Source organism: Bufo bufo, chromosome 9 (assembly GCF_905171765.1).
Source record: "Bufo bufo chromosome 9, aBufBuf1.1, whole genome shotgun sequence".
NCBI classification, from domain to species: domain Eukaryota; kingdom Metazoa; phylum Chordata; class Amphibia; order Anura; family Bufonidae; genus Bufo; species Bufo bufo.
In genome coordinates, this window is record NC_053397.1 from 159,216,936 (window position 1) to 159,240,287 (window position 23,352).

Sequence of the window (23,352 nt, forward strand, 5' to 3'; positions counted from 1 at the left end):
CTAGATAACTTCTGCCTGATCGCACGTCCCCGTGACGTCCACCATCCATTTGGATATCTTCTCTATCAACTTTCGATGTTCTTTTCTGCGCCTACCATGTTGATCACGGTTAACAACGAATCAGGGTTCCACGCCGGAGAGGGAGCGTGAGAAAGAGATACCACATCAAAGGGAGGTCAATGGCTCCAATGTGATCGAGCAGAAATGTGGGACAAGTTGTTAAAGTTGAAGCATCAAATGAAAGGAGGGGGCACGCGTCAATTAAAGACAAATTTTTTAAATTTAATTCCCTGTCACCTATGCAGAGCAGGGGTTTTTCATCGTCAAAAATGGGTTAATGTCACCCACCAATGGAACAGATGATTTTTAAAAACCTGCCTAATTTTGTTTAAACAATTATAGCACACTTTCTGTAAATCCAATAAACTTCATTTCACTTCTCAAATATCACTGTGTGTGTGTCTCCTATATGATATATTTAATTGACATTTTTTATCGTAACAACCAACGATTTATACAGGAAAATCATGACTATTAACAAGGTTGCCCAAACTTTCGCATCCCACTGTATATATATATATAATCAGAAATTTTGTGTTAAAAAAAAAACCACTACAAAAAACTACTATAGCTAAAACTATTGAAAACTAATAAAATCACTATAGTTACATGACATGTCACCGCTCCTGGTGTCCTTGACATGTCAGGTTTTGTGCTATACTGGCCTAGCTACGATTCTCCCTGTTTTTCGTTTAAGATATAAACTGCTACATTTATATACTTTTTCCCAAATATTGTGTTTGAAAACCACTGTAATTTCATGACATTCTATCTCTCCCCCCTTGTGTCCCCGGCAGGCCTGTCTAATGACTAAGTCCCAGGTCCTGCACGGCACTATCGTGCTCATTGAGTACTTGCCTGCAGTACGTACCTGTGTGAAGTTAGCACCCCATGTTCTTAAATTTCAAAAAGAAATACACCATTCGTTTGTGCTGCGTTTGTGCCGCAAAAATGAACGTTTGTGCCGGTTCGGTTCCTGAGATATTGCGCTCTTGATTTTCTGAAACCCCGCCCACTTTCCATCCCATGTTCTTAAATGTCAAAAAGAAATACACCATTCGTTTGTGCTGCGTTTGTGCTGGTTTGTGTCGCGAAAATAAACATTTGCGCCGTTTTGGTTTCCGAGATATTGCACGCTTGATTTGCTGAAACCCCGCCCACTTTCCACCTCATGTTCTTAAATTTCAAAAAGAAATACACCATTCGTTTGTGCTGGTTTGTGCTGCAAAAATGAACGTTTGCGCCGCTTTGGTTTCCGAGATATTGCGCGCTTGATTTGCTGAACTTTTTTTGGGGTGCAAGCATTTATTTTTTTCTGCATACGTTGACTGTGGCCAGCACTCTTAGCATCCGGCCACTGTTAGTGCATCGCACACCCCACCGCTGATTAACTTCGGACGGTTGATCAGCGAGTTGGAATAAAAAAAAATAATAAATCACATTTTTTGGCCTTTTTTTTTATTTTTTTTTATTTTTTGTCTGTTAGGTTTAGGGTAAGTTCGCGAACACCCGTGCCCCCACGGACACCAAATAAAGTTTATCACGCACACACACACTCCCCTATGGCCCGCCGGATGTTCTCTGCTGAGGAGGCATACGCCCAGCTTGCCTCCAAGTCCGAGAGCCCCAGTGAGGACGAGGATGACCCCACTTTCCTTTTGTCATCCGCGTCCTCCTCATCATCTAGCGATGATGATGAGCCACCAAGGCGGAGCAAGGGGACCGCCATGCTAGTACGAGCAGCTCTGGGGCTCGTACTAGTTTTCCGGCCCACTAGTTAAGTCCTCCGGAGCCCCCTACCGGTGAACTTGTCTGGTGTACCCCAGAGCGTTTTGAGCCTGTGATTCCTGATTTTGTTGGCCAACCAGGAATCCAGATTTCCACAGTGGGCTTCACTGAATATGACTACTTTAGTCTATTTTTCTGTGACCACTTTGTGAATCTGATGGTGGAGCAAACAAACCTGTACGCCCAACAGTTCATTGCTCAACACCCGGGCTCCTTTTTGGCTAGGCCCGGTGGCTGGACTCCGGTCAGTGCAGCCGAGATCAGGACGTTTTGGGGCCTTGTGCTGCACATGGGCCTAGTCAAGAAACCAAGTGTCAGGCTGTACTGGAGTGGGGACGTCCTCTACCAGACCCCACTCTACTGTATGGCCATGACACGCTCCCGGTTTGAGGCCATCCGGAAATGCCTGCATTATGCAGATAATGCAGCATGTCCCCCCCCCCCACCCCCCCCAAGGGGATCCTGCCTATGACCGCCTGTACAAAATCAGGCCGGTCATCGATCACTTTGGGGCTAAATTTGTGCAGGCCTATGTACCTGGAAGGGAGGTCGCGGTTGATAAGTCTCTCATTGCTTTCAAGGGGAGACTCATTTTCCACCAGTATGTTCCGTCTAAGCGGGGGAGGTATGGCGTGAAGCTGTACAAACTTTGTGAGAGTACCTCAGGGTACACTTACAAGTTTCGTGTGTACGAGGGGCGAGATTCCCGTATTCAACCCCCAGAATGTCCCCCCACTCTGGGTGTTAGCGGGAAACTTGTGTGGGACCTTATGCACCCACTGCTGGATAAGGGTTACCACCTGTACGTGGATAACTTTTATACTAGTATCCCCTTGTTCCAGTCCCTCGCCGCCAGATCCACGTCCGCTTGTGGGACCGTGCGGAAAAATCAACGCAGACTCCCTACCCACCCCCTCCAGGTACCTATCCCCAGGCGTGTGACCCGTTCCCTTACCAGTGGAAACCTGTTGCTGGTCAGATATAAGGACAAGAGGGATGTCCTTGTACTGTCCACAATTCACGGTAACGGCATCACCCCTGTCCCTGTGCGAGGTACCGCGGCAATGGTCCTCAAGCCCGATTGTATCGTGGACTACAATCGGTATATGGGAGGAGTTGATCTCCCTGATCAAGTCCTCAAGCCATATAACGCCATGCGCAAAACCCGGGCATGGTACAAAAAAGTTGCAGTCTGCTTGGTGCAGGTTGCCTTGTACAACTCTTTTGTGCTGTCCCAGAGCACTGGCAACACAGGGACATTCCTTCAGTTCTATGAGGCAGTCCTCAAGGACCTGATCTTTTCTGACCGGGAAAGAGCAGGCCGGAGTACCTCGGGAACTGGAGGCGTCCGGATCGTCCCTGGCCAACACTTTCCAGGTGTGGTCTCCCATACTGGAAAGAAGGGACAGACCCAAAAGAAGTGCAGAGTGTGTCGCAGAGGGGGATACGGAAGGACACCACTACTCAATGTGACACGTGCCCGATCATCCGGGCCTCTGCATTATTGGTTGCTTCAGGGAGTACCACACTTCCATGGAGTACTAAATTTATATCCCAATTTAGCCACTGACAATCGGATAAAAAAATGGTTCTCAGACTTGAGTCACTAAAACTAAAAGAAAAAATTTGCAAAAATATTTAGTAAAACTAAAATAAATAAAAACGGTGCAAAAAAAAAGTTTTTTTTGTCGCCTTACATTACAAAAATTGTAATAGCAAGCGATCAAAAACTCATGTGCCCCCCAAAATAGTGCCAATAAAACCGTCCTCTCATCCCGCAAAAAATGAGCCCCTACCTAAGATAATCGGCTAAGAACTAAAAAAAAAAATGACTCTTAGACTATGGCGATACTAAAATGTTTTTTTTTTGTTTATAAAAAGATAATATAGTGTAAAACATAAATAAAAAGTAGACATATTAGGTATCGCCGCATCCGTAAGAATCTGCTCTATAAAAATACCCCATGAACTAACCCCTCAGATGAACACAGTCAAAAAAATAAAATAAAAGCGGTGCCAAAACAGAAATTTTTGGGCAAATTTTCCATTTTAATCCATTTTTTCCCAGTAACAAAGCAAGGGATAACAGCCAAACAAAATGCTATATTTAATGCCCCGATTCTGTAGTTTGCAGAAACACCCTATATGTGGCCGTAAACTACTGTACGGGCACACAGTAGGGCGTAGAGGGAAAGGTGCGCCGTGTGGTTTTTGGAAGGCAGGTTATGCTGGACTGATTTATTTACACCATGTCCCATTTGAAGCCCCCTGATGCACCCCTAGAGTAGAAACTCCATAAAAGTGACCCCATTTTGGAAACTACGGGATATGGTGGTAGTTTTGTTGGGACTATTTTTAGGGTACATATGATTTTTGGTTGCTCTATATTACATTTTTGTGAGGCAAGGTTACCAAAAATAGAAATTCTGAAATTTAATCTCCATTTGCCCTAAACTGTGTAGTTTCTTAGATGGGGTCGCTTTTATGGAGTTTCTACTCTAGGGGTGCATCAGGGGGGCTTCAAATGGGACATGGTGCCTAAAAAAAAAAGGCCATCAAAATCAGCCTTCCAGAAACCATACGGCGTTCCTATCCTTCTGCACCCTGCCGTTTGGTCATACAGCAGTTTACAACCACATATGGGGTGTTTCTGTAAACTGCAGAATCAGGGTAATAAATATATTACGTTTTGTTTGGCTGTTAACCCTTGCTTTGTTACTGGAAAAAAAACTGATTAAAATGGAAAATTTGCCCAAAAATTGCTGTTTTGGCACCGTGTTCATCTGAGGGGTTAGTTCATGGCGCGGGAGATGGCAGCGGGACGGGTAGGATTGCGGAGGCGGCGCTGAGCTGTAGAAGGCTGCGCAGAAGACAGGGAAGGCGGCGCTGGGCACCGGACGGCGAGGGGTGCGGCTGGGCAACCTGTATTAACGGACCTCCCCTTGGGCACCTTAAAGGGCTTCTGTCACCCCACTAAACAGTTTTATATATTTTTTGGTTACTTATAATGCCTATAATGCGATTTATGCATACATACTGTAATTAATAATTTTCGTTCAGCAGATTCTATTAAAAACGTACTTTTAAAATATGCAAATTACCTTGCTACCAGCAAGTAGGGCGGCTACTTGCTGGTAGCAGCCGCATCCTCCTATCCTAAAGACGCCCCCTCCGCATGTTGATTGACAGGGCCAGCGGATGGGATCTTTCTCTGCTGGCCCTGTTTGCATTCAAAATCTGGTGCCTGCGCCGTACCTGTCTTCAGTTGGCGCAGGCGCACTGAGAGGCGGACACTCGCTCGGCCGCTCCATCCTCAATGCGCCTGCGCCGGGTGTAGATGTGACGTCATCGGCGCAGGCGCAATGAGGATGGAGCGACCGAGCGAGCGTCCGCCTCTCAGTGCGCCTGCGCCGACTGAAGACAGGTACGGCGCAGGCACCAGATTTTGAATGCAAACAGGGCCAGCAGAGAAAGATCCCATCCGCTGGCCCTGTCAATCAACATGCGGAGGGGGCGTCTTTAGGATAGGAGGATGCGGCTGCTACCAGCAAGTAGCCGCCCTACTTGCTGGTAGCAAGGTAATTTGCATATTTTGAAAGTAAGTTTTTAATAGAATCTGCTGAACGAAAATTATTAATTACAGTATGTATGCATAAATTTTTGGGGGCAAATAGAGCCACAGTGAAGTTTAATAAGGCCAGTTTAGGATTCTTCTTATTACTCCGGACATGAGCATATGTTTAGGGTATAGGGGTAAAATCTCATGACAGAATCCCTTTAAATAACCGCTACATGTCAATGTTGTTTTATGTTGTATATTGTCCTGATGAAGGGGGCCCTTCGACCTGAAACGCGTCGACTGTAAATAAATAGTATTGTTTTACCGATACTTACCTGTATCTGACTTCTGCTGACAGAACCACCACAAAGGTTCCGTTTTTTCCTGTCTTCTATCGTGTGGGCTGTTAGGACTAAGGGAAAACAAATTATTGTTAGCATACTTACGATTTTAGCTCCTGCCTCTACATGTACTGACAGCAGCTAGACGCATTATAGCGAGTTTTTGGAAGAAGACTACTTCACCCACCCAACTAGACCTTATTGCTAATGTTATGGAGGTTAGGAAAATGGAACACCTTTCAGCTATCCTAACAAGATGGATAAGTTTGATAAAATTTGGCAATTATGGGATGAATACTTTGACGTGTATAGAGAGCTATTGCATTTATTCCTGATCACTCTCCCCTTTGTGTCATGTCCTCTCTTTTCTCTTATATATAGTTATTGTATAACCTTATAGAACTAACGTTCTTCTGTGTAATTTGATATGTATATTAAGCTGATATTATAACTGAGACTACCATTGTTTCTTTTCTACTTCTTTTCTGATTCATGTAAAACAATGAAAATAATTGACAGTACTGCTGTATAATTTTTTGCAAACAATACTTTAATAAAACAGACAAAAGTAAAAAAAAAAAAAAAAAAAAGTACAACAAGCCCTCAGAGGGCTATGTGAACGGGAAAAAAAAGTATCAACTCTAGGAAGGCTGGGTGCAAAAAACGAAAAATGAACAGAAAAAAAAGCCCGGTCCTTGAGGGGTTAAAGACCGGTCGCAGCTGGTCTCCGCCAGTATCCCAGCATGCACTCCGCCAGTGACGCTCTTCACTAATCTTCCTGCAGTCACCTGACTACGCGAGGCTTCTCCTCTATGGTTTGGGTAACCGGAAGAGTATTACCGCCCCTCTGATACCGGAAGTTCCGACATATTACCGGCGACCCTGAGAGGTAACGTGCATAGAACCGCCGAAGGGTTGTTCCCGAGAGACGGCTGGGTCAGTGGCGGGGCGCAGCTGTTTTGTATGGTCATTATATGAGGTGACAGTGCGGGCAGCACATGTCCCTGCCTGGCACAGGTAGTGCCTTTACACAAGTGCCCCCTGGAGATACCTGGTGACCGGGAAAGGGCTGAGCTGTAGAATAAACATGGCGGTTGCTTCCTTATTCCTGGACGTTTGACCCTCTTGTATATGTATTTGCAGCCCCTGTCCTGTAGGGAGGGCAGAGGCCGAGTATGGGGCTTACAGTGGACATGGGGAGGTCTAGTGCCTGTGGTCTCCCTGCTGGTGAGTGTCTGCTCCAGAGTCCTCCTATTCCCCATAGTGTGTATGAGATGAGGGAAGTAGAGGGCAGTCCCCCATCTGTGAGAGGGCCAGAGAGCACCTCCTAGTCCGATAGGCTGAGCATAGGCCCCCCAGTGTAGAACCTGAGACTGACAAGCCTTTTATCCACCGCTGCTGTGAGTGCATTGTATGTACAGCCCTCAGTATCGTATATGAGATGTACTAAAATACCAATTACTTTGAAAATTGAAGATAGGTCATCAATATCAGATCGGCAGGGGTCCGCCAGCCAGCACCCCCACAGATCAGCCGTATGAGAAGACGGAGTGCACATGTGCCGTCTCTCTTCTTGTTCACCGCTTCTATCTATGGTCTTTGCTATAGACAGCAGCAGTGAACAGGAGGAGAAGGGAGACTGTGTGTACCGTCTCCTCATACAGCTGATCGGCAGGGGTGCTGGGTGTCAGACCCCCACTGATCTGATGTTGATGACCTATCCTGAGGATAGGTCATCAATAGTAAAAGCCCAGACAACACCTTTAAGTTTTTAAAAGGGTTGTGCACCCTTTTGAGAGGGGGAGGTTAGCAAAACCCCTGCCGGCCACAGGCAGATCTGCGAAGGGAAGCATACTTACCTGGTTCCTGGCTCCTTTTGAAGGGATGCATACTTACCTGGTTCCTGGCTCCTTTGAAGGGAAGCATACTTACCTGGCTTCTTTGAAGGGAAGCATACTTGCCTGGCTCGTTTGCTCTCCGGCCTCAACTGCTCTGTTGGGCTCCATGGATGTAAACTTCCAGTTTGATGCCTGTAGATAACAGATAACTTAAAAACTTGCCACAAGCCCTTTAAGGATCTGCGTCGTACATGTACAGAAGTAGTCTGTTCTTTAAATATGGAGCCCTCTCAAAAGCTGAGCGGACGCCTTAGCCGCCAGATGCCTGTTTTACACATCAGACACCCAAAGGCATTGTCCATGGTGTGCGATAATGCTGAGAAGACATTTCACTCCTCAGGCATCTGAGCGGTGGTTCCCTGGGCTCGCTGTGCTCCAGGGGCCCAAATGGCTGCCCTGCAACAAGATTGATGGAGTTGCTCAGTTGCTGTGGCAGCCTCGAGCCCTCTGAAGCATCTGATGACTGTACAGAGATGTTTCTGCGGAGCTGTGCCTGTGGCAGGGCTCCATAGGAAGTTAAATCATTGCAGTCTATGGGAGAAGTGATCAGATAAAAAAAAAGTTTTAAATATAAAAATTCAAATCATTCCTCCCCTTACTCCATTTTAAAAATACACAATATAAAAGATCATGGGCATCACCACGTCCAAAAATGCGAAAACTTATTTCACCTTCCAAAAAGAAAAAGTGGTCAAAAGGTCATACGCACTCTAAAATGGTATCCCTAAAACCCACAGCTCGCCCTGCTGAATATTAGCCCTCTCACAGCTCCATAGATTTAAACATAATAAATTATTGGGGGCAGAATATGGCAATGCAAAGAAAAAATAATTTTTTCCAGTATTAAAGCACAAGAAAAACTATATAAATGTGGTATCGCAGTAATTGTACTGGACAGGAGACAAAGGTAACAGGTCAGCTTTACAGCATGAAAAACGCAGTAAAAATGAAACCCATAAAACTGTCAGTGTTTTGTTTTTTTTCTTCATGGGCGCCAGAATTTTAGTGTGAAATTCATGACAACAGTACAGCAAATGATGCCATGTGTACAGGCTCTTAAGGCCCCTTTTCAGACGAGCGAGTCCCACGCATCCGACTCGCAGCATGAGTATGCAGCAGCTCCCGTCCTGACCTCCCAGCACCGACGGGGTCACATGGCATTATATTGATTTATGATGCAATGTAGCCCTTACAGTTCTGTAATGTATTACCGTAGATAACACTGACAGCATTATGCCAGTGTTATCCAATACATTCCAGAACTGTAAGGGTTACATAGCATCATAAATCAATATAATGCTGGGGAGGTCAGGCCGGGAGCTGCGTTGCTGAGGGGCCTGCAAGGGGCCTAAGGGTTACATAGCATCATAAATCAATATAATTCTATGTGACCCCGGCAGTGCTGGGAGGTCAGGACGGGTGCTCCCTCTGACACATGATTCGAGTCAAATGCGTGGGCCTTGTTCGTGTGAAAGGGGCCTAAAGGGGTTTTCTGAGATTTTCTTACTGGTGGGGGTCTGACACCCGGGACCCCTGCCGATCAGCTATTCTGTCTGCTTTTCTTAAGCCAGTGATGACATGAGGCTTAGGAGCAGCTCAGCCCCATTCAAGTGAATGGGACTGGGTGCAATACAAAACGCAGCCACTATACAATGTATGGCGCTGTGCTTGGTGAGCAGCGAGAAGGCAGCATCGCTCACAGGAACGCCGCTGCCTTCTCAAAAAGCTGATCGCCGGGTGTCGAACCCCCACCAATCAGATACTGATGACCTATACCATGGATGGCCAACCTACGGCTCTCCAGCTGTTGTAAAACTACAATTCCCACCATGCCCTACTGTAGGCTGATAGCTGTGGGCATGCTGGGAGATGTAGTTTTGCAACAGCTGAAGAGCCTCAGGTTGGCCATCCCTGCTTTATACCATTGTCAGCTATTTGTAAGAAAAAATATTATGGGTCTGGAAACCCTTTTTTTTTCACGACTTGGTTTCCTGTATAACATTTGTCTTTCCTTCTTGTCCGTAGACTGGCTGGACCATCTCTTCTCTGTCGATACCTGCCATGGCAGGCTGGTCTCGTGAGGCAGTTTTGACTCTTTACCGAGCCCTCCTGCGCCAAGGGCGGAAACTAGAGTTTACTGATCGTGACTACTACGCTTCATATGTGCGCCGAGAATTTAGGAAAAATCAGAGCCTTACAAAGCAGGAAGCCAAAGAAAAACAGCTGGAGAAAGGACAGTTTTTCCTGAGGACCAAACTGGGAGGGTTGGTGTAAAACTTGCGATTCGTCCTCGTTTTACTCTACAGGTAAACATTCTGGATATTTCATAACTATGGCGTTCGCTAAGCATTTGCTTTCGGAGGCAATTAATTATTCAGGCTGAGTCATTTACACAGCCAGTGTAATAGGTTATTGTTTAATAGACAGTGGCTTCTTGAACCTAGTTTAGCATGTGTACGATTACACAACCTCCGCTCCAAGCAAGCTCATATGATATCATGATGATCAAGTATGTAATATTTTGGAAAGCAAGAGCCCTGAACGTTAGTCTTTTACTGACTACCACATCTTTTGTAGTGACCTGTAATTTCTTGTTTTTACAGGAAACATGGCAGGGGCTGGAGAGAAGAAAGGGAAGAAAGATGACAATGGCATTGGGACCGCCATAGATTTTGTGCTGTCCAATGCTCGTCTGGTGCTTGGAGTTGGTGGAGCGGCAATGCTGGGAATAGCAACTCTTGCAGTGAAGCGGGTATGTATGGGTAGGATAACAGTAACATTTTGGTGCATTAATGTTGCCATTATTTCTATCTAGTGAGAAAATAAAGCTATTGGGGCTCATGTACATGACTTTATGTATTTTGCAGTCCACAAAACGCGGATCTGCAAAATACAGATGACGTGCTTTCCGCATTTGTATGTCTGGTCTGCAAAAAGATAGACCATGTCATATTCTTGGCTGCAAAATGTGAACAATTGACAATAGGTTGACAAAAAAGTGGATGCCACACGGGCGTCATTTGCAAAATTATACAGTGGGATGCGAAAGTTTGGGCAACCTTGTTAATCGTCATGATTTTCCTGTATAAATCGTTGGTTGTTACGATAAAAAATGTCAGATAAATATATCATATAGGAGACACACACAGTGATATTTGAGAAGTGAAATGAAGTTTATTGGATTTACAGAAAGTGTGCTATAATTGTTTAAACAAAATTAGGCAGGTGCATAAATTTGGGCACTGTTGTCATTTTATTGATTCCAAAACCTTTAGAACTAATTATTGGAACTCAAATTGGCTTGGTAAGCTCAGTGACCCCTGACCTACATACATAGGTGAATCCAATTATGATAAAGAGTATTTAAGGGGGTCAATTGTAAGTTTCCCTCCTCTTTTAATTTTCTCTGAAGAGTAGCAACATGGGGGTCTCAAAACAACTCTCAAATGACCTGAAGACAAAGATTGTTCACCATCATGGTTTAGGGGAAGGATACAGAAAGCTGTCTCAGAGATTTCAGCTGTCTGTTTCCACAGTTAGGAACATATTGAGGAAATGGAAGACCACAGGCTCAGTTCAAGTTAAGGCTCGAAGTGGCAGACCAAGGAAAAACTCTCAAATAGACAGAAGCAACGAATGGTGAGAACAGTCAGAGTCAACCCACAGACCAGCACCAAAGACCTACAACATCATCTTGCTGCAGATGGAGTCACTGTGCATCGTTCAACCATTCGGCGCACTTTACACAAGGAGATGCTGAGTAGTGATGCAGAGGAAGCCTTTTCTCCGCCCACAGCACAAAAAGTGCCGCTTGAGGTGGGCTAAAGCACATTTGGACAAGCCAGCTTCATTTTGGAATAAGGTGCTGTGGACTGATGAAACTAAAATTGAGTTATTTGGCCATAACAAGGGGCATTATGCATGGAGGAAAAAGAACACAGCTTTCCAAGAAAAACACCTGCTACCTACAGTAAAATATGGTGGTGGTTCCATCATGCTGTGGGGCTGTGTGGCCAGTACAGGGACTGGGAATCTTGTCAAAGTTGAGGGACGCATGGATTCCACTCAGTATCAGCAGATTCTGGAGACCAATGTCCAGGAATCAGTGACAAAGCTGAAGCTGCGCCGGGGCTGGATCTTTCAACAAGACAACGACCCTAAACACTGCTCAAAATCCCCTAAGGCATTTATGCAGAGGAACAAGTACAACGTTCTGGAATGGCCATCTCATTCCTAGACCTTAATATAATTGAAAATCTGTGGTGTGACTTAAAGAGAGCTGTCCATGCTCGGAAGCCATAAAACCTGAATGAACTAAAGATGTTTTGTAAAGAGGAATGGTCCAAAATACCTTCAACCAGAATCCAGACTCTCATCGGAACCTACAGGAAGTGTTTAGAGGCTGTAATTTCTGCAAAAGGTGGATCTACTAAATATTGATTTATTTTCTTTTTTGTGGTGCCCAAATTTATGCACCTGCCGAATTTTGTTTAAACAAATATAGCACACTTTCTGTAAATCCAATAAACTTCATTTCACTTCTCAAATATCACTCTGTGTGTCTCCTATATGATATATTTAACTGACATTTTTTATCGTAACAACCAACGATTTATACAGGAAAATCATGACGATTAACAAGGTTGCCCAAACTTTCGCATCCCACTGTATATAGTTGTGTTCACGTTTCCGTTTTTCACTGAAGTGCATTTTCTATGAACCCATTGATTTTGGTTGATGTCTGTTCACCTATCTTTTTTATTTTTTTATTTTTTTTACTTTATAGTTTTTTTACTGTCCGTGGGTGAGACATGCACTACCTTTTTGATCTGAGATGTGGACAACAAAGCCCATTATAATGTATGGGTTTGTGAAAAAATTAGGACATTTTTCACTGATAGGATATGCTTTGGAAATGAACAAAAAATGGACACATGGACATCTTCACAGATGAAACATTTTTTTCACGGACGTTAAAGGAAGGCACAGAAATGTGAGCGAGGCCTTAGGATGATGATACAGTTAGAGTCGCCCCCCACCCCCCCCCCCCCCCCCCCCCCCCCTGTGGGTGTTAAAAAAAAAAAAAAAAGCCAAAAAGGCCCAAAAGAATAAAACATGCTGTGGCAAAAGTCTGAGGGATATTCCAGCCTCATGGTTTTATAATATAACAAAATGAGTCCTGCTCCTCTTACCTCTCCTGTTCTAGTACTTCCCTGGTCCCCTGTCAGTCTCTGTTCACCTGGGTCCAGCAGTGTTGCGTCGACACGACACATGACTGCTGCAGCCAATCACTGGCAGCTCCTGAGACATCAGTGGTAGTTACATGTTGCTGCTACAGCCATTGAAACAGACTGGCTGGTGACCAGGGAAGCATCGGCAGAGGAGCAGCAGGGAATTGGTAAGGTGAACACTGCTCCGTTTGTTATTTTATACCATTGTAAGCTGTTTGCAAAAAAAACATTGAGTTGGAAAACACTTTATGGGTGCTATCATATGTGCGGGTACTGCACTCCAGTTACTGCTAATTGCTAAGCTGCACCTATACTCTACACAGGTGCTTTTACTCTGGTTTGGTGGTAGTGCCCTAAAAAGCAAGGGGTATATTGATTATTCCTGCCGTGTGACCAGCGTGTCATTACAGTGCACTGTGAACCATACTCCAAGATGGCACTCAACACCAGGTGCATCCTTCAATTTTATTTTTTTTCTTCGTAAAAGTTAGAAGGAGATAGATGTACTTGCTCCATAATGTCATGACAAAACCAACTTCAGTCTTGTAATCAGATCTTTGTCATTTGCTGGTGAATGTACTAAATAGGCTACCCAGCATGGGTACGGTAGTATTCACCCATGTGAGGAATTATTTGGTACCCTGTTGGATGCATTGCTTCATTGACAGGAGTTTGTTACCAGTACCAAACAGGTAATTTTTTAATTTTGCGTACATTGTCACTTTACAGGAGAACTGATACAAGGTCCATGGTACCAACAAACTAATATGAATCTTCTCATATTTCTCCAGATGTATGATCGCGCTATTAGCGCTCCTGCTAGTCCATCTCGATCTAGTCAGTCTAGCAAGCGGAGCTGGGAGGAACCAAGTTGGTTGGGCTCATCCACACGACTGTTGAACAAAGATATGAAGACGTCTGTGAGCCGCAGCCTGCAGACCCTTTCAACTGATCCTTCTGGATTTGAACAAGGTGGGGAATTGGCATCTTATAACACAAAATTTGTGGGGTTTACCTACTTTCACCTACCCCACATAGTTAACAGGCTAATGTTAGTCTCTGCCATTGAAAAGCCTGATTCTGTACTTTGACAGGGAACTGAAATAACCTGTTTCCTGTTCATGCAAAAAGTCTCTCTCCTGACTAAAAACCGCACAACTGTGCAAGTAGCTTTAACAACGTACCCTATGTTCCCCAAAACAGTGGGGGGGGGGAAATTTGATGATTGGTTAAGTAATAGAAACCTCTGTTTAATGCCCTCCTTGCCCAGTCTGTGAGTTTTGATGGCAGCCTTTGTTAGTTTTGTAGTTATGTTATAAGATTTTCAGTTGGTTATAAAGGATTTAACCCCTTTAAGACCCCGCAATTTTTAGTTTTTTTACTACCTGCCTACCTGAATCTGCCACAGCAACGGCTCCCTCAATCTCGGCATGGGTAAGCCATTTTGGCCCCAGGAGCGCAGCGGAGCGCTCCAGTTTTAAAGACCTCTCTGATGCTGTGGTCGCAGTTGACCACGGCAAGTGAGGGGTTAAATGTCCATGATCGTCGTTATTGCCTATCGTAGACATTGCCTTTGTGTGTATGATGTGTAAAACAGCAGGCTCTCGGCGGTTATGGTACCTGCTCAACTTATGAGTGGACGCTATGTTAAAAGACCCGACTTCTGCCGTACATATACGGCGGAGGTCAGGAAGGGGTTAATAATGCTCTTTTGAATATTTGGTTTGGCGTATTTTTTGTTACCCAACCCTGATATCTACTTCTCTACAGCTCAGGGACCTTTCAGAACAGGTGTATTTTCACATCATGTGATACTTTGTATAACAGGGGTCCTTAGTGTGCTGACACACGTTCAGGCTTTTTTAAGCAGTTTTTGAAGCCAAAGGTTTTTGAAGACCAGAATGTGTGTCAGCACCCTTATTCAACTAATTATGTGAGTTTAGAAGTTAATTGGTTGGACCAGATTTTAGAGGTTTCATATGGGGGGGACACCTACTTACTGTAGTAGTTTGAATTATTTACTGAAAATGGAAATTAAAATCCATTCTAGTTTCTGGTTGTAATGCAACAAAATAGGATAAACACAGAGTAGGGTGAATACTGAATACATTGCAAGGTTGCGGGTTCGATCTCCAGAATAGGGGTCCTGTTGGCTGCAACATCCTGGCGGAGAATGAGTGGAGAAGTGGCTGCTCGTCTGTGTGTGGAAGTCATGGAAGCAGTCGAGCACGATTTGTTTTCTGCCTGGATGCTGCTGCCAATGGCCACCTCAATGGGTGGGAAGGGGTCTAGAGAACTTGCATCTATCAAACATTTATGGCAGATCCTGTGGATATGCCATGAATTTCTAAGAACTGCTGAATTTACTGTGTTTTATTTAGTAGTCTTTACAAATAAGGCACACGTTGTATTTGAATTGACTAGTTTGCTTGAAGAATGGATACAATCCTATTGCCTAATAAATAAAAAAAAACTCTCTCTAGATTTCATTCGACCCAAAGCCCCAAGTCGCAAGTCCCAGTCTGATTTGAAGAAGACACGCTTGAAATTATCACTTCAGGAGAAGCTCTTTTCTTACTACAAAAAGTCTGTTGCCATTCCACCTGCAGAGCAGAGCCATGCCAAGCAGGCCGCTATAGAGATCTGTGCCGAGCTACGCAACTTCATACACAGCAAGTTCCCAGACATGCCCCTCAGAGACATGCACCTGAGCGGAAGCTTGTATGATGACTTACAGGTAATGTTTTTTCTGTAGGTTTTCCACATATTCGGATCTCTCACTGGCGCTCATTTTCATCATTAGATGTGTGACTGCTAACATTTAGGGTATTCAGTATCTCAGAACCACCTAAACTTTGGCCTATTCTGGCCTTTTTCCTTCTCAACTACTGCAGAGACACAGTTAAACGTACAGCTGACCCTAGAGAGCGCTTACTGCATCCGGAAAAACATTGACATGACGGTTATCTGCATAATCTGCAGGATTCTTGTTGCTGCAGAATTATATACATGTACACCAGTCACAGAAGCTGTACTTGTGTAATCCTCATGGGAGCCCAGTTGTGACTGACAGCTGGTCTCCCACTGCAAAGAATGCAGCTTAACCCTTAGATGCTGGCGTCAATAGTAACTGCGGCATCTAGGTGGTTAAACTTGCATGTGACTCACTCTCGCCTCATCTGTCGTCATTGGCACAATTGCAAGGTGCAGATGGTTTGTAATAGCTCTCAGGAATGCTATCTTAGTACTGTTGTTAGGACATGCCAGTGTATTGCAGAAGTATTGCAATATATTATACAAAGTCCCCTAATAAAAAATAAAAAAAGTTTCAAAATATTAACAGACAAGAAAAAAACACACATAATCAGTGTTACTGTGTCTACAAACTATTTTATTATCAAGTTATTAAACCTGCATAGAGCAGGTGGTGAAAATTATTTTTCTTTACTTTTCATCTTTCCCAAAAACCGAATAAAAAAATCCATCAAAAAGTCATATTTACCACAATTTGGAACCAATGAAAATGTTAACTAGTCCTGTCTGCAAAAAAAAACAAAAAAAAAACCTTCACACTTCCCCTTCAGCAGAAAAATAAAAAGTTAAGACTCTCAGAATATGGCAACAGTGAAACAGGATAGATCACAATATCCAAGCAGTGGGGGACACCTATTAACTGTTTGAAGCGGTTGTGGATTCCCCCTGAAATGGATGGAGCAGCTGGTCTGAAAAGTCCACTGCCGCTCTATTCATTTCTATGGGAGCGCCGGAGATAGCCAAGTACAGCTGGAACTGAAACACCCTGATTGACAGGTAGCACAACAGCCCTTCTTCTGCTCTTTCAAGAGTGTGAAAACACCCGTCCTACACTGCCAGCACCTGCAAGGTAGCCCTAATTAATATCCCGCAAATCAAAGTGCAATGCTCTTAATGTTTGCCCCGAGAATGCTTATTTAATGCTGTTTTGATCTAATTGAGCTCAAAGCTATAAGGTAATTACAGAAAATTAACAGGTTGATTGTGATCATTTCCTGCGTAAGGAGGGGTTTCCACGTGGCAATTACTGCATGCTGTCAAAACCACAGCCATGAGCTGTGGACGGGGTTTTCAAATAGCGTGCTCCGTGATTTTGCCAGTAATACAGCAGTTTAACTTGCAAATCCACCTGGCCATTAACATTACTGTTAAAGGATATGAACACCTTTGTAAAAAAAAAAATTTACACTAATTTATTTTGTGGAGAAAATAATTTCTCCAATTGGTTCTATTTAGCTTTTTTTCGTTTTCGTTCTACAGCCTGCTGTGCTTCCTATGCACAACAGGCTGCTCTCAGTGTCATCTGATGGATTTTCTGTAACTCCTCCTGTGTGCACAGGGAGCCCGCACCTGTCTCCTTCTCCCTCCTCCTCCTCCTCACCCACTCAGGAGCGCTGTATCCGAAGCTGCCAGGTCTGGCACACATGAAGCCCCGCCTCTCTTCCGAGAAGTCCCTCCCCTCGCAGACATCTCTCTCACCAGGAGAAGCTCCCGACTACATTGTGGTTACAGGACCTGTGGTGATGTCACAGTCATGTGATCAGTTATGTGTGTGGGAGGAGTTATGGGAACACAGGCTCTGTGTAGGACTGTGCTGGTGGAGAATGCAGAGGTACTTTATGTATGGATGGTGTGTATAGCGCAGGGCTATGTCAGTGTAACCAGTCTATTGTACAGTTTTCTGTGTGTAATGTGCACACTGTAGTTCTGTTTGTGTAATGGACATGTATCAGGGCTGTGTGTGCAATGTGTATATAGTAAACTATCTGTGTAATGGGCATGTGGTAGAGCTGTGTATGTAATATGTATATAGTAGCGTCAGGTAGGCCCTGTGTATGGCAGCGTCAGGTGGGCCCTGTGTATGTTAGCAGCGGTCTTATGTTTAGTGTATGATATTGGATAAATGTAAAATTGTCTACGTTTATTTCTGCATGGGAGACTAGCAATGGTTTCCCTGCAAAAATATTAGCCTCATAACGTTATGTGGGCCTATGCATTATATATGTGAATTAACGCAAAATTTGTACTCCTCCTCGGCTAAAAATACTACTCAAAATTGTTAAGAGGAGAATTTTTCTTCTCTAGCAAAAGATTTATATACTGCAGGAATAACCGTAATAATATATAACAACACACATCAGGCCAAATATCAATATGGAAGTGCAGGCCAATGGATCCGGCAACAAATCCAGGACAATATAAGAATTTTTAAAAATGGCAGCACTGTCACAAAAAATGAGTGAAAAGAAAAACCCTTTATTCACCCCTGTGGTCGCAACTATGGATGATGAACTTGTGTTTCAAGTTTGGTGTACAAGGTTCAGGTTTGGGTTATGTAAGAATTCTGTTAGGCCCCTTTTACACGGGCGAGATTTCCGCACGGGTGCAATGCGTGAGGTGAACGCATTGCACCCGCACTGAATCCGGACCCATTCATTTCTATGGGGCTGTGCACATGAGCAGTGATTTTCACACATCACTTGTGCGTTGCGTGAAAATCTCAGCATGCTCCTCTTTGTGCGTTTTTCACGTACGCAGGCCCCATAGAAATGAATGGGGTTGCGTGAAAATCGCAAGCAAGTGCGGATGCAGTGCAATTTTCACGCACGGTTGCTAGGTGATGATCGGGATGGGGACCCGATCATTATTATTTTCCCTTATAACATGGTTATAAGGGAAGATAATAGCATTCTGAATACAGAATGCATAGTACAATAGGGCTGGAGGGGTTAAAAAAAAAAGAAAAAATTTTTTTAAACTCCCCTTAATTCACTTGTTCGCGCAGCTGGCATCTCTTCTGTCTTCTTTTGTGAGGAATAGGACCTTTGATGACGTCACTACGTTCATCACATGGTCCATCACATGATCCATCACCATGGTGATGGATCATGTGACTGACCATATGATGAGCGTAGTAACGTCATCAAAGGTCCTATTCCTCACAGAACAAGACAGAAGAGATGCCAGCTGCGCGAACAAGTGGATTACGGTGAGTTAAATAATTTTTTTATTTTTAACCCCTCCAACCCTATTTTACTATGCATTCTGTATTCAGAATGCTATTATTTTCCCTTTATAACCATGTTAAAATAATTATTTTCCCGTTTTTTGCGGACAAGAAGAGGCATGTCTACAATGGGCCGCCCGTTCTGTTCCGCAAATTGCGGAAGGCACACAGGCGGCTTTTTTTGCGGATCCGCGGTTTGCAAAAAACGGCTCGGTCGTGTGCATGAGGCCATAAAGGGACACATGTCAGATTTTCAAAAAAATGGTCTGGGCAGGAAGGTGAAACCTGGCCCGGGGTTAAAAGGGTTAATGGTCACAGATTTTTGTCAGTAAGTTTGTGGTATTGCTGCCAAAATTTTGCCTCTTGATTAATATGCCATTTGAAAACCCCATCCATGGCAAGTGGGTATGGTACTGGCCACATTCGCCTACCGCAGTATGGAAACCCAACCTTACTGCTTATAATAATTGCTTTTTGTTTCTAATTTTTAGGTTGTTAGAGCGGATCACATTCAACTCATGGTACCTCTCCTGGTGGAAAATAATTTGTGGTCATGTGTCCCTGGCGAAGAAACAATTCTAAATCTGCCAGGATTCTGCCTTCTGCGTAGAGAGAATGTTGAGTACTTTCCTCGTGGGACCAGTTATTGGGACCGCTGTGTGGTGGGAGGTTACCTTTGTCCCAAGACTGTGGTAGCCACCTTTGAGAAAGTGGTAGCAGGTTCCATTAACTGGCCAGCCATTGGCAGCATGTTGGGCTACGTGATTAGGCCAGTTGTGCCATCAGAAAGCCTCATCTTAGAGGTTCAGTATGAGGAGGATCGGAAACTCTTCATAGACTTCCTGCCATTGGTTGCCCTTGAGAACCGTACAGCCGTTGCTAAAGCTCACAGACTATCACGTTTTGGGAACATGTGGCGGCTAAGCCAGCGTGGATCAGAAATCGCTGCTTTAATAGGGAGGGATCAACAAGATTCAGGTTACCGATGTCTTTGCCTAAAAATTCTAAAGGCTATATGTCGATACAATTTACCTCTGACCCACCTTACAGCCTCCCACCTAACCAACATACTTCTTCATGTTTGTGAAAAAGAGGAGGACTGGTCACAGGGTGCACTGGCAGACCGTTTCCTTCAAGTGCTTCGGGAAACTGTTGGTTACCTAGAGACTGGGAATTTACCCTCTGCAGTAGACCCAAAGGTGAACTTGTTTTCTGAACTTACACCAGATGAAGTGGATGAGATGGGATATTTTCTTTACTGCTGCTTATCAGAGCCAGAGGTGCTTCTTAGGACAGGGGAATGATCATATTTCAAGCAAATGCGTTATGACAAGGAAAGATGATGTGGTTTTAATAACTATAACTACAAAAGGGTCTCCCTGGTTACTTACCTGGCTATTTTTTCATATCTGGTTTGACATTAGTCTTTTTATTATTTGTATACATATATTTTCCCCATTTATGTATTATCTTGTTTTCACTTTGCAGGAAGGCAGTGGTGGATGTTTTACACCGGAGGATGCATTGCATTTATGACAAGGCGTAGACCTTGTCCTAAATTAGGCACATCTTCCACCAGTTTGTGCTCCTGGAGTGAAATCTGCTCCAGACCCTGAATGAAGTAGATTTCGAGCATCGTTTACGTGAGTTTCCTGGTGTAAATGTTCATGAATTTGCTGGAGCTGATACCCACACACCACTCCTACCACTCCCCAGTATCCAGGCCAGCATAAAAATGCAACGTGCGAAAAAATGCAGTTACGTGGGTGTTAAAAAGTTGCTAAACAGGAACTTTTATTTATTTATTTTTTTGTACCTAAAACTGGCATAAGGACTGATAGTAAATGACACACAATATCTTTAGCCATGAACATAATGTCCCAAAAGGATTTAAACAGAGTTTCTGTTAAGAGTTGGCACAATACCATCATTTTTTTTAAATTTGATTTCCATACCAATAAATGTATTGCCATACTCGATACTAAATTTATACCACGCAAAAAATAAAAAACACGCATTAACCCCATGTTGATGTGTAATATTATTATTTTTTATATACAAAGTATCGATTGCCCATTATGTGGAAAGGGTACTTGATGGCATCACTTACTATTATTGTGAAGCAATTGTAACCCCATCAAGTACCCTTCGCATAATGGACAACATGAGGTAAATGCGTGAGGTATGTGATGGAGTTACGGGTTTTATCAATTTGGACCTCCTCATGTGCCTCACATTTAATAGTAAATAACCCCTTCATGTGTCTCACATTAACCCCATGTTGCCCATTATGTGAAGAGGTACATTGTGGGGTTACTTACTATTAATATAAGGCACATGGAGTTACTAAAGTAATTATACAATGTGCCTCACAATAAGTGACCCCATCATTTATCTGACATAATGATAACATTGAGATTAATAAGACATTAATCCCAATGTTCCTCTATGCTGCCGGCTGGCTGTGGTGCTGATCATTGGAAGAAAATTGAACCCTTCACTCCTATGTGCACACTATTCCCCACACTCCCTCTAACACTGCCCCCTCACACTCGCCCCTCAGTCTGCACTCGTTTTCATTGGTGGCAGTGGTCGGCCACGTCACAATAGGAAGGGAGGGATGCACTACCTCCTTCTCCACTGTGCGGCTGCTGATGAGAACACTGCTTGCGCTGTGCACTTAGTATCGAAAAATGTCGGTATTGAACTGAACCTGGGTATCGAAAATGTATTGAGACTTTGATACCTGGTGCAACCCTAGTCTCTGTATCATTTCCCATAGAAAATAATTTCCAGTAAAAGGAATGCGTTAATGGGAGTATTATAGAAAAGATGCCCATAATTCAGTTATTTTCCTCTCACTTCTCTGTTCATTCAGTAATATGTTTCCGGTGGCATAAATATACTTTACCACGGCTGGACAGATCCCAGGAGCCATGACGTGAATGTGCCTCGAGGTATTGGGGTAGTTCTGTGTGTGAATGAGAATCGGAACCGGCGGCGAATGTCTGCAGTAATTTGTCCACCACTGCCTTGCTTGCAGATGACACATGCAAGGAGTGTATGTTGCTGTTTTTCGTTTAGCGGCCCATATACGTACAATTGTCTGTAAGTTACTTTGCAAACATGGATGACAATCAAGATGATGCAAGGGAGAATCAAAGTTTTATCTATTAACAATGGTGAACAATAGTTGATGATGTACATTGGGCAGTTACTGTTACGAACTCTTAAAGGGAACCTGTCACTTTGAATATGCAATATTTTCTGACAGAATCATGTTATAGAACAAGAGGAGCTGAGCAGATTGACGTAGAGTTTTATGGGGATATATTCAGTTTAACTTGTAAGTTACTGTTTGAAATCCCTGCCGCTTCTGTGCTTAGGAGTTCAGTGGGGGCTATCCTAGCCATTTAAAGACAGCTGGTTGTTAAAGGGAACCTGTCATGGTGAGCATGGTGTCTGCGCTGCAGGCAGCTTGTTATAGAGGAGGAAGAGCTGAGCAGATTAATATGTAGATTTGTGGAAAAAGATTCCGTAAAACTTGTATTTCATTCATTTTCATTCCTGCTCATTCTGGGCTTTGAAGTCCAGGAGGCGTCCTAGCAGTGATTGACAGCTGTCTCTGTATGGACCGTCATAGGGGAAAGCTGTCAGTCATTGATAGGACCGTCTCCCGGACTTCAAAGCTCAGAATGAGCAGGGAATTAAATGTATAAATTACACGTTATACTGAATCTTTCCCCACATAACTATAAATGACTCTGCTCAGCTCCTCCTGCTCTATAACATGTTGCCTGCGGCTCAGACACCATGTTCACCGTGACAGGTTTCCTTTAAGTTATTTTGGCTATTCTCTCACAAAATTAGCTGCATAACATTATGACCGTATTGTAAATGTGACAGGTTCACCTTTATGTGTCTGTACACCTTCAGTAACCGCTATCTCTCCCGGCTCCTTTCTCATTTGGGGACAGTGGGGAGCTCCCCATACACATGAGATTGTCAGCTGGTTCAGCCGACAATATACTAATGTGTATGGACCTTATAACTGGAAGTGAGCTATAGTCACATTGTGTAAATGAGCTGGTCATACATTTTGGATGAGGAATAGCTTGTATGGTTTCTGATTTTCCTCCCTTCTTACTGGGCAGTTAAAGACGATGTCCATCTTAGCAACCATTTATTTCTCCAGTGCAACTAAAATGAAACACTTTTGCAAATAGTCTTTGAAAAAAAGATGGTCTATAGCTCCTATGCATACCTATGTGTCACCATGGTAACAGACTACAACCTAAATCTGCTGTAGTCTAATTCTTTTAGTCATACTTTTTCCATACGTTTCTTACTTTTAGATAACCTTGCAAATGTATATTAGGAAGAATAGGGGGCAGAGTGGACAGTATGACTGCAGAATATACGGGGTTCTGCTTGT

General features: G+C 43.7%; 1 protein-coding gene across 3 annotated transcripts; it reads left to right on the forward strand.

The window, feature by feature from the left end:
- The first annotated feature begins 6,507 nt into the window (after positions 1 to 6,507).
- On the forward strand, positions 6,508 to 20,905 carry MIEF1 (mitochondrial elongation factor 1). 3 transcript variants are annotated; one of them, XM_040408100.1, is made up of 6 exons: positions 6,508 to 6,637; positions 9,672 to 9,939; positions 10,244 to 10,398; positions 13,669 to 13,849; positions 15,361 to 15,614; positions 19,409 to 20,905. In XM_040408100.1, exons 3-6 carry the CDS (start codon positions 10,255 to 10,257, stop codon positions 20,219 to 20,221), a joined length of 1,392 nt encoding a protein of 463 aa, XP_040264034.1. In that variant the 5' UTR covers positions 6,508 to 6,637; positions 9,672 to 9,939; positions 10,244 to 10,254; the 3' UTR covers positions 20,222 to 20,905. The 3 variants fall into 3 exon arrangements, with proteins under 3 accessions (XP_040264034.1, XP_040264035.1, XP_040264036.1); XM_040408101.1 differs by lacking the exon at positions 6,508 to 6,637 and adding an exon at positions 6,656 to 6,975; XM_040408102.1 differs by lacking the exon at positions 6,508 to 6,637 and adding an exon at positions 7,106 to 7,148.
- The last annotated feature ends 2,447 nt before the right edge of the window (positions 20,906 to 23,352 follow it).

Excerpts from the sequence above, each read along its gene's own strand:
- MIEF1 (XM_040408100.1), top strand. The coding sequence starts at position 10,255 with ATGGCAGGGGCTGGAGAGAAGAAAGGGAAGAAAGATGACAATGGCATT. Across the intron at positions 10,399-13,668 it reads CAACTCTTGCAGTGAAGCGG|ATGTATGATCGCGCTATTAG; the intron begins GTATGTATGGGT and ends ATATTTCTCCAG. Across the intron at positions 15,615-19,408 it reads GCTTGTATGATGACTTACAG|GTTGTTAGAGCGGATCACAT; the intron begins GTAATGTTTTTT and ends TCTAATTTTTAG.